The sequence below is a fragment of the Podarcis raffonei genome, chromosome 2 (genome assembly GCF_027172205.1).
Source record: "Podarcis raffonei isolate rPodRaf1 chromosome 2, rPodRaf1.pri, whole genome shotgun sequence".
Taxonomy (NCBI): Eukaryota; Metazoa; Chordata; class Lepidosauria; order Squamata; family Lacertidae; genus Podarcis; species Podarcis raffonei.
In genome coordinates, this window is record NC_070603.1 from 22013561 (window position 1) to 22025290 (window position 11730).

Genomic DNA, 11730 nt, shown 5'->3' on the forward strand with positions numbered 1-11730 from the left:
ACTTCGCTTTGCGATCTCTGTTTGCTGCCAAGCAGCCCCTTGCGCGTTGCAGAGGATTCTGGGAACGCATTCAACAACAGTCTGCCATTTTGGACTGGCCTGAAGGGCCAAGCCAACAAAATGGCGATTGCCTGACGCAGCGTGATTGGTGCTGCAGCCCAAGCGGTGGCTGGGCAAAGGCTCCCACCTGCTTTGCACCTCTCCAGGGAAGGAAATGGTGTCCCACTGGGCGGTCCTGTGCCGCCAAGGTGCTCTGGTCGCCCCAGGTCCATGGTAGCCAGGCCCCTGCAGAGGTTACATTTGCCCTGGGCCTCAGAGGGCTAAGCTTGCCAGGGGGCGCTGCTACGGGCCTGTCGGACTTACACTGTTTCAGTTTATAACTTTATTCTAACAAGACTCCCAGCCCCGGGCCTCAGTCAAGCTCCACACGGGCCTGGCCAGGCCTACTCCCAGTCTTCTCCCCTCACTTCTTGGAGAGTTTAGCTGGGGTGGGAATTTCTGTGCCATCCCACTCGGTCTCTGCAGCTCTGAGGATGGGAAGAAGGCCTGTAGCTCGACAGGCAGTGGTGGCTCCCTCATGTCTGTGAGCGAAAGGGCTGAACCCGTTCCCTAACGGCTTGGCAATGGGTGGAGTGGAGTCTGTGTCTGTCTATTACAGTGGTGCCCCGCAAGACGAATGCCTCGCAAGACGGAAAACCCGCTAGACGAAAGGGTTTTCCGTTTTGGAGGTGCTTCGCAAAACGAATTTCCTATGGGCTTGCTTCGCAAGATGAAAATGTCTTGTGAGTTCCTGCAGGGTTTTTTTCCTCCCCCCCCCTTTTCCCAAACCGCTAAGCCGCTTATCAGCTGATCTGCTAAGCCGCTTATCAGCTGATCTGCTAAGCCGCTTAACAGCTGATCTGCCAAGCCGCTTAACAGCTGATCGCTAAGCCGCTTATCAGCTGATCCGATAAGCCGCTTATCAGCTGATCCGCTAAGCCGCTTAACAGCTGATCCGCTAAGCCGCTTATCAGCTGATCCGCTAAGCCGCTAATAGCGCTAATCCGCTAAGCCGCTAATGGGCTTGCTTTGCAAGACGAAAAAACCGCAAGACGAAGAGACTCGCGGGACGGATTCTTTTCGTCTTGCGAGGCACCACTGTACTATAGGGAGTCAAGTTTTTTGTTTACTGATTCTGCAGGCAAGTACGTGTATGTCCCAGAAAGGATACTGTCCTTTCCCTGTACTTTTGGTGGCTTCCTCGTATTTATGGGAAGACAATATGCGTTAAAAGATGCGTGAAAGGGAGCACCAGGGCATTTCTGTATGTTGTGCTGTCCTTTTTTAAAGGCCCAAACCAGGGCTGCCTACCAGTTCTGAAGGCTAGGCTCTGGCTTCCCTGTTGGAGGCAGTCTGCCTCTGAATACCTACTGCTGGAAGCTGCAGGAGGGAAGAGTGCTGCTGCGCTCAGATCCTACTTGCAGGCTCCCTGTATGTATTTGGTTGGCCAATTTGAGAGCAGGATGCTGGACTAGTTGGGCCACTGCTCCATCAGGCCCTTCTTAGGTTCTTATGCTGGTGCTATATTGATAGAGACGCAGGTGGTGCTGTGGTCTAAACCACTGAGCCTCTTGGGCTTGCCAATCAGAAGGACAGAGGTTCGAATCCCCATGACGGAGTGAGCTCCCGTTGCTCTGCCCCAGCTCCTGCCAACCTAGCATTTTGAAAGCACACCAGTGCAAGTAGATAAATAGGTACCACTGCGGCGGGAAAGTAAACTGTGTTCCGTTGTATCATCGTGTTCTGCTGCACCAGAAGCGGTTTAGTCATGCTGGCCACATGACCCAGGAAGCTGTCTGTGGACAAACATCGGTTCCCTTGGCCTGAAAGCGAGATGAGTGCCACAACCCCATACAGTGGTACCTCGGGTTAAGAACTTATGGTAATTTGTTCCGGAGGTCCGTTCTTAACTTGAAACTGTTCTTCACCTGAAGCACCACTTTAGCTAATGGGGCCTCCTGTTGCTGCCGCGCCGCCTCTGCGCAATTTGTGTTCTCATCCTGAAGCAAAGTTCTTAACCCGAGGTACTATTTCTGGGTTAGTTGAGTCTGTAACCTGAAGCGTCTGTAACCTGAAGTGTCTGTAACCCGAGGTACCACTGTAGTTGTCTTTGGCTGGGCTTAACCATCCAGGCGTTGTTTACCTTTACTTTATATTGATATCTTCCCCCTTCCTGCTATCTTTTCCAGGGCATCTCTGTTCTGGTTGTCTGTTTTCATGTCTTGGAGCTGCTGTTGGATGATGCAGCCATGCCTCGAGGGATCCAGGTGAGAGAAATGACCCTTTTGCCAGAGTCTCCTAAGCCATCATTTGTACTGGAGCTTTCTCCAGCCGCTTCATGGCTCAGGCTTCTTGTCTCACCCTGTTGAGTTGCTTAATTTCTCTGAGCTACTATTTCGCTTGCAAGACATAGATTAAATTCAAAGGTTCAAGAGGCTTAGCCATTGAAATGCCTACCTTGCATGCGTCTAGACCAGTGTTCGAAACTCCCATTGTTTCAGGCGCATTTTGCAACAGGGAATTTCATGAGCACAAGCAGTTTCTGGGCACAGTACTGCGCCTGAGATTTCAGATTAAAACTGCAGAGTGGAAGGAAAGGAGGACCTTTTTCTGCCTCCCCACTTCCAGCTACTCTCTGAAGACTGGAGAAGAGACCTCTTAAGGATATTAGAGGGGTGGACAGGCGAAGGACTAGACCATGTGAAAAATGAAAGTAAGATTTTAGCTGCAGTTCATTCATTTTCAGCTTTGTATTCTTGTTATGAAAAAACACACCCAGACATTCCTTTGTTGCACCCATAACCTTGGTTTAAGGTGCCATTTAGCTCCTAGTTTTCGTATCTCACTTTCTAACACTGGTCTAGACTGATGGGTACTCTGGGTCTAACTTGCAGAAAGCATATTGTTATATTCAGCTCCTCCCTCCCTGAATGAACCTAATCACACATTTCTCCTTTTGTCTCTCCCTTTCCAGGATGCACCATTGGGAAAAGTTTCTTTCTCTGTCTTTGGCTCTTTTGGCGCAGCCATGCAAGTGATCCTCATATTGTATCCTTTGCACTTTGTCCGTTTTAGAACTTCCCTCCTGCACCGTTACTTTGCGATATGAAGATTGCCAGGCAGGTTTCACTGTCAAAAAAGTTGCTTCTCCGTTGCAGGTTTCTCTTAACCTTCTCCTTGTCAGCCAAAACGTGTGACTCTCTCCTAAGGTTCATCTGCCCTGGCCTGTCCTACTTCTTCATCATCAAGCAGCACTACTTTAGCTACCTGCCGTGATCGTCAGACTCTGGCAGGGCAAGACCTTCCTTGCCCTGAAGACTCATTGCTTGAACATCATGGTAGCATTTCTGTTCTGAGCCTTACTTCTGTAGAAAGGGGAGAAACGAAAGGCTTGTTTTAAAGAAGTTTCTCTGTGCATGATTTGTGTGTGCGCACGCACATGCTTCTCTTTGGAAGTCCTGCTTCCCAGCCTGTCCTAGGTGATGACAATTTCTCCATCGTTCTTCCTTAACCCTCTGCTGTATTAGCTACCTAATGATTTCCTCCGTGGTGGGATTCTACAGCTCCCCACTGTTTACCAAACTGCTGCCTGAGCAACATGACACAGCCATGACCAAGGTACTGTATATATCTGGCTGCTGTTTTGTTTGTTTTGATCGACACCACTGTCGCTGGTGACATCCCTGGCCAACCCATTGCCTGAGCCTCTTGGCTGGAAAAAGGCAGAAAGACAAAAACTGTTATATCTCAGCTGCTGAGAGAGTGAGGATCATTTACAGCATGGGTAGGCAAATTAAGGCCCAGGGGCCGGATCCGGCCCAATCACCTTCTAAATCCGGCTGAGGACAGTCCAGGAATCAGCGTGTTTTTACATGAGTAGAATGTGTCCTATTATTTAAAACACATCTCTGGGTTATTTGTGGGGCATAGGAATTTGTTCATTCCCCCCCCCCCCCAAAATATAGTCCGGCCCCCCACAAGGTCTGAGGGACAGTGGACCGGCCCCCTGCTGAAAAAGTTTGCTGACCACTGATTTATAGCATGTTAATGGGAGATCCTGATCTGAAAGCAGGAGTGGGGCCAGGAAATCTCAAAGAAATGGGGAGTCAGAGAGGCTGCTAGTGAGTAGGACTTGGTGGGTTTTTTAAATGGTTTGTTCTCTGCCTTTATTTTTATTTTTTTGACAAAGTAATAATCATAAATAAATAAGAATAAAAATGTGCACCCCACCACTGAGATCATTCCATTGTAGCTACCCAACCTCCCAAAATTTCAACACCTCTTGCGATGGTTTGACCCCTTTCCCTTTTAACAGTACAGATTCTACGAACACCCTGCATATCTCCTCAAAATCATTTCTCCTGCATATTCCCAGTCTTACCTTAATGGCACATGTTAATTTATGGTTAATAGCTATACCCCATGCCTCTTTATACCATTCTTCTGTTTTATATTCTGCTTGCCCCTTCCACTTCCTAGCTATCATAATTCATGCAGCTGTCAATCAATTTGTGAGCAAGTCCTTCATAGCCTGCAAACCTCCCACCCCGTCGTAAATTGATAATAACGCTACCTCTGGACTTTTGGTCAGCTTTCACCCAGTGATTTCTGCTGTCTCCTTAAACACCCTTTGCCAGGAAAATTGTACATATGTACACCCCCACCACATGTGAACATAATTCCCTGTTTCCTGGCATCCCCTCCAGCATAACACCGAATATTCCTTGTTTATTTGATTTAATCTGACTGCGAGTAGGACTTGCAAACTGCAGAGAGGCAGTGGGGGGCTGAGTGAGTTACAGCTCGCACCCGTAAGAGCTAAGGCACAGAGCCTCCTCTTTGAGGGGTGGGGAATAATTGTGGCTATGATGCTACCGCCTTGCTAGTCTGCAGTCAAAAGTCATATGGGTTTCTATGTCATTGGAATGGATGCTGGGAGCTCAGGATTGTCTACTCTGATTGGCAGACGGCTCTCCAGGGTTCCAGGAGATGCCATGATTTGAACCTGGGAACTTCTCTCTGCCTGCTCTGTCTCTGAGCTACGTTTATTCCAAGATGCTTTTTCTTGCAGATAATCGGGAACTGTGTCTCGTTGTTGGTGTTGAGCTCTGCCCTCCCAGTTTTGTCTCGGACTTTGGGTGAGTTTTGCTTACTTCACTCTGTCTTCCTCATCTTTTTCAGAGTGCATCAGTAAAATTCAGCCTCACTGTTGAAAAACTCCCGTGTAGGCAGGGCTATGTGTTTTCAAAACAAATACACCCAGCTCAAGCAAACCCTCCTCTTTTTTGAGTTTGATAGTAATACGGGCTACACATACAATGGTACCTGGGTTCTCAAACTTCATCCATTCCGGAAGTCCGTTCCATAACCAAAGCGTTCCAAAACCAAGGCGCGCTTTCCCATACAAAGTAATGCAAAATGAATTAATCCATTCCAGACTTTTAAAAACAACCTCTAAAACGGGAATTTAGCGTGAATTTTACTATTTAACGAGACCATTGTTCCATAAAATGAAAGCGATTAACAATGTACTGCAGTCACACAATCAATCAACCAATCAGTAGCTGAAATGAGTTCCACACAGTCACAAAAAGGAAACGAAAAAGCCGCAAAAAACAAAGAACGCAAAATAAATAGCAAAAACAGACAGACCTCAGCGTAACACTCAAAATGGAAGTGTGGCACTCAAATCGGAAGCGGAACACTTACTTCTGGGTTTGCAGTGTTTGGGTTCCAAGGCGTTTGAGAACCAGGGTACCACTGTATTTATTCATTTACTTTATTTGCATTATTTTGCTTCCACTGATCCTCTGGGTGGAGGCAAAAAGTATTAGGGTGTCGAAGGCCTGTCCCCTGCAAAGTTTATGTAGCTTGAAAGAGGGTAGTGTACTGCCCCTCGTGTTTATTTGCAGAATCATTATTGACTAGAACAGTGTTTCCTTTTGTTCCCAGAAGAGGGCAGAACTGGGCACGCTTATACTCAATCTACTGACGTGTGCAAGGGCCAGGAATGGAAACCCAGTGCAAAATGGTCGCCCTCTGTATAATGTTCTGAAAACTCTTGCAAGGAGCATAAACAGTAGATGGTACAATGAATCACCGATCTTTAAAATATTGCAGATGACCTTGAAGATTCAAATGTGTGCCGCATGGCCAGCATCATCATCATCATCATCATTATTATTATTATTATTTATTTATTTCTCTCCATCTCAGGAATCACGAGGTTTGACCTGCTTGGCGACTTTGGGAGGTTTAACTGGCTAGGAAACTTCTACATTGTCTTTCTCTACAACATGCTCTTTGCTGGCCTCACGACTCTTTGCCTGGTGAAAAAATTCACCTGGGCTGTGCAAGCTGAACTCATCAGGGCATTTGGTAAGTGCTGGTGTCGTCCCCCCCCCCCCAAGCTCTCCTCTGTCTATTTGTTACAGTGATATTGGGAAAGAGAACTGTTAAGTAGTCTGATCAGCAACAAAGGGACCACCATGTCCTGGGTAGAAGGGAAAGAGCATAAGATGTGGTCCCATTAGGGCTGCGGCTTCCTTCTGTGGAGGTTGACTATGACCTAGTTTACATGTCATGCTAAGCTAAACCATGGCTTGGTGCAAACGCATGGGCTTGAGAAGAGCCACTTGCTCTTCTCCAGTCATACTGCTTTGCTGTGCTTTGGCTTGGCTTAGCACATCATCTGAACCCGGCTTGGTAAGTTCAGCTCTCTCCAAGCTAACCATGAGCTGGAACCAAGGTTTCCCACTGTGGTTTATCTGGGGCAGCTAAACTACCAGCCTTGGTTTGGACAAGATGCTAGGCCGTAATTTGGCTTACCTGATTTACCAAACAGGCCAAAGTGTGGTGGGCCCTGGGGGTTTCTTGGAGCATTCCGAACCTACCTAGGGTTGTCGGTTCACAGCCCGGAAAACCTTTCTGTGTATGGAACAACTGTTCTGCATGTGAGGAACCCCCCTGCCCCCAGTTCATTTCCTGTCTGGGCAGGCTCATTGTGCGTGTTCATTTTATTTACTATTCTTATCAGCCCCTTTCCAGCCACACGCTCGGAAAGACTTGCAACAAATACAGTGGTACCTTGGTTCTCCAACTTAATCCCTTCCGGAAGTCCATTCCAAAACCAAGGCGTGCTTTCTCATGGAAAGTAATGCAAAACATGCTTTTTGTTTTCTGTTATGTGAATGACGTCATGATGATAAAAATATGTAAAATTCCATAGAAATTGTTTTTTTTTAAAGGAAAGTAATGCAAAACAGATTAATCCGTTCCAGACTTTTAAAAACAACCCCTAAAACAGCAATTTAACATGAATTTTGCTATCTAACGATACCATGGATCCATAAAATGAAAGCAATAATCAATGTACTGTACTATAAAATAAAGAAGACAGTATTGTAGATGATAAAAAAATAAATTATTACCTGCACTGATGATAGCCGTTGTTTGGATGGGGGGCTTTTATCCATTTCTGCAATCACACAACCAATCAAACAGTAGCTGAAATGGGTTCCACACAGTACAAAAACAAATGAACTGAAAAAGCCTCCAAAACAAAAATGCAAAATAAATAGCAAAAACAAAAGCGGCAAACTTAATCCATTCTGGAAGTCCGTTTGACTTCCATAATGTTAAAAAACCAAGGCGCAGCTTCTGATTGGTGCAGGCTCACCAGAAACAATAACCGACAGCTGCATCGGATGTTCAGCTTCCGAAAAACGTTTGAAAACTGGAACACTTACTTCCGGGTTTTTGGTGTTTGGGAACCAAGGCGTTTGAGAACCAAACTACCACTGTAATAAAATTGCAACGATGGAACAACTTGTTCAGTTGGTCTTCTTCCCGCCTGGGTATTGGGATGAGAGACTGCAGGCTTTGGCCTTTAATCTCCTCCTTCTCCTCTCTTTCTCTCCAGGCCTCCACAAACTGCCTCTACCTGTGACTCGATCCCACCAGCCATGCAAGCTCAGCTAGGATCAGTGTTGGTGCCTGAACCATGCCTGGCAAGGCCGCCCACCTTGCCTGTGAGCCACAGCCAGGACATCCTTACCGTGACGTTGTGATTGTTGCTTGTCTTCTGAGCCATCGGACTGCAGCAGGCGAGGGTGGGGCAGAAGCTGCCTTTGCCCTGCCTTCATTTTGACCAATGACTTGTCGGAAAGGAGGGAAGGTGGCGTTTTCAGCCTCCCCTTCCCATTTCCCAGAAGCCCAAGTAGGGCGATAGACTCGAACCACTCTTGAGACCTCGCTGTCTGCTCTGAGGTCCCCGTTCCTATCAGCCGAGGGAACATCTCAGTAGTTCACACTGTGACTTCGGAACTGGGGCGGTGTGAATAGGTTGTGGAGAAAGAGGCCTTGGACTGTCTTAGAGAGAGATTGATGTAGAATTGGCCCCGGGGCATTGTTAGGGAGCAACGTGGGAGAGACAGGCTGGGGGGGGGGAAGTCCCTTGCCTCCGCAGGGGTGCTGCAGATTCCTGCTCTAGCTCCCTCTCTTCCTTGTTTACATTTGACATTATCTTAAACCTCATGCCCATGTTGGCCTCTCACTAGACCGTAGGGCCGAAAACCTTTCCAGTTAGGAATTCTGAGCCAGTTCTGTGTAGTAGATCGAACTCCGTTCCATTGTTTACATACCTCACTCAAGTGCAATATAAGCTGGGGCTATTGAGCCATTTATCCATGGCTTTCTGTTCAGCAGCCATCTCTGTGAGAGACTATTTTATGTGTGTGTGTGTGTTTGCGTGCGCTTTGTGTTCTTTAAAATTTGCCCCGCAACATGTCAGCTTCCCTTGTCCGTAACGCTGGGTGTCGTCTCAAAGTAATGGTGGACACATCTAATCAGTTTCCGATCCGTTTCCCCCCAAAATGGAAACTGTGTAAGGGGAAGCAGGCCACAGAGTGCCCTTGCCCAGCAAGAAGGGATAACTTGCCACAATGGCCACCCTTCCAACTCTTGGACCGTTGAGAGGCGGTTGCAGAGTTTGACGTTTTCCGAAATTAAGAACGGACCTCAAGAACACGGATGCAGCTCTTTTCTTGCCCTGTGACCCCCATGACTTGCTTCATGCAATCAAATCCCCTTCAAGGGCAAACTACACGGCCTGTATAACTTGCTTTGCTCTCCATACTCTATCAGTGTTTCCCAAACTTGGGTCTCCAGTTGTTTTTTGGACTACGGCTCCCATCATCCCTAGCTAGCAGGACCAGTGGTCAAGGATTATGGGAACTGTAGTCCGAAACAGCTGGAGACCCAAGTTTGGGAAACACTGCTTTCAGTCAGGGGGAGCCATCATGGTGTCATTCAGGTGCCGCTCAACTATGTCCCTGGCAGGGGCTGATGGGAGTTGGAGTTCAAGAACACCTGGAGAACGGACACCACATTGACTACTTCTGCTCTAGATACTCCCAGCTTGTAGGAAGATCTCCTGTTATTTGGGTGGGTGGCTTGGAAGGTGAATCTGTTGAATATGGAGGTATATTTTTAAAAATCTGGGGAATGGCAGAGGCATGTTAGAACACGGTTAATGTGGAAGAATGGTGCAGTGGTAAACAGCCCCCTGACCCCTTTACTATGAGTGCATCATTTGGGCATCTCTTAGTGTTTGGATGCCAGATTGTGTTCTCCAGTTTGTCAGGACTCTGTACCCAGTGCTGGATAGAAATTATATGAGAAAGTTGAATCCCGTATTTTAATTCTCTATTAATGTGAAAGCTCTGTCTATAACCCAGTTTGAGCCTAAAGAGCAGGAAGCAGGGAGGTATCAAATTTACCAGCTCAGATGGGAGCGGCCATTTTACAGTTGTGTCTTTTAAGTTTTATGGTAGGAGTTGCTGTGTGTGTGTGTGTGTGTGTGTGTGTGTGTCTTTTTCCTCCCTGTCTTTGTGGCACCGTTGTTTTGCAGTGTGTATCTATGTGTGCTGGGCAAGACCACAACTGCCTATGCCCCATGTTTGCAGAAAATACATAAGTTTGCTTCGAGGCTCGTGGGTGCCCCTCGCGGGCAGTTTTGAAGAACAACAGACTGCTGCGCTCTTGTTATTGTGGCAACCATAATCTCCATAAATTTCACAGCTGGAGCTGAACATAGGAGGCCGCACACAAAAGTCCTGCATTCTTACCACAGATCAGACTTTGATTGGGAGGGGAAGGGTTGTGTGAGAGTTAATTATTTTGTTGCAGGAACATATTGTGGCATTGCAGGCCCCGCTTCAGAGGGGCCCAACCAAAATGGAGACTTGTGACCCCTGCTCCCTTTGTTGCTTCATGTAGTGACTGTCTGATCTCAGTACTATACTGTCCATGGGGCTCGTATCCATGTAAGCAATAAATTGCCTAGTCTTCTTTTATCTCCCCTCTTCTCTCTGGATACTTATTTTGTGTTGTGGGAGGCTCTGAAAAAAAGGGTGGTTTCTGTCCTGACACGGTAGAGAGAAAACTTCCTAGCTAGCTGTGTCTCCCGAGCATTTGTTTATGTTACTCAATGAATGTTTCATGGAGAGAGCCTCCGATTACCTTTCTGAGCCTCTGTAATCCTGTTCATTTGAATCTTGGGTCATTATTTAATGGGGAGGTGAGGCATTTGCCATGCAAATGAGCACCCTGGATTTTGTGGTTTGTCATACCGCAAATGAGTTAAAGCAAGGACTGTTTTGAGTCACAACAGCCAATCCAGATTATATAAGGCAGGGTGGTTTTTCTGCGTCTTTATAGCTAAGTAGCTAGCTACTCCCATTGCAAATTAGTATTTAAAACAACAACAACAACACCTTAAATGAGAGCAAACATCTTACCTATACCTATCACTATGGTTCTGTACTGGAGTTAAAAGTCTTGTCTTGCTGTAAACTGGCATGGAGAAATTGTTGGATGTCAGCTCCCATCATCCCTGACAATCGACTTGATTGACAATTGTCAATCAGCTTGGGGCTGATGGGAGTTGTTGTCCAACAACATCAGGAGGCCTCCACACTGACTACCCCTGCCTTAGTATTTTAGCTGGTGGGTTGAGACCAACACACCGCTCATGCCCCATTTTCTTTTTGTCTAGAGGGGCTGGGCTGGGACTGGGAGCACCCCAGTGCAAAAGAGGAGAATGGCTCTGTTATATCTAATAGGGTGGGGTCATCTTGCCTGTGACTGGCATGGGAGCCCTGATCTTTTTTGGTACTGGCTCATTTTGGACGGGTGAGAAACATTGCCTCGCCCCCTCATGTTACACAATTCCCATCATCCCTGACTGTCGGCCATCTTGGCTTTGGCTGATGGGAGTTAGGAGTCCAACAGAGGACTTGTGGGACTGCATTTTATGCCTCCCTGTTCTAAGAGAGAAAAGAAGAAAGAGAAACGCATGCGCAAGTCAATGTTAAACTGGGCCCCATGGTGCAGGTTGGGATTAAAGGTGGGTTTAAGCCTCCAGAGTGTTATAATAAAATTGCTCCCTTTCTCTTATGGGTTATTCCAGAGTCCGTACAGAGTCCTTAAGTGGGTTCCCTATTGGAGAAAAATAACAGGGCAACCAGAGTATATTGAGAAGCAAAGCGGCGAGTAAGCCTGATCTTTATTAAAGGAACTGGTGCAACAGGGTCCCCACTCACCACACGCAGGAGGGAGGAGGAACCCACAACAATGGTGCGCAAGTCCCTATAAAGACATTTGAAATTGCCCACCCTGTAGCCCAAGACC

General features: G+C 47.0%; 1 protein-coding gene across 1 annotated transcript in view; it reads left to right on the forward strand.

The window, feature by feature from the left end:
* LMBR1L (limb development membrane protein 1 like) overlaps window positions 1-10394 on the forward strand; it is a 59861-nt gene extending 49467 nt beyond the window's left edge. Inside the window, exons 12-17 of the mRNA XM_053380221.1 lie at window positions 2229-2306; window positions 3014-3087; window positions 3567-3657; window positions 5111-5177; window positions 6256-6417; window positions 7961-10394. Coding sequence (XP_053236196.1) covers window positions 2229-2306; window positions 3014-3087; window positions 3567-3657; window positions 5111-5177; window positions 6256-6417; window positions 7961-8019 — 531 coding nt within the window. The 3' untranslated portion in view covers window positions 8020-10394. The remainder of the gene's footprint in view (window positions 1-2228; window positions 2307-3013; window positions 3088-3566; window positions 3658-5110; window positions 5178-6255; window positions 6418-7960) is intronic.
* The last annotated feature ends 1336 nt before the right edge of the window (window positions 10395-11730 follow it).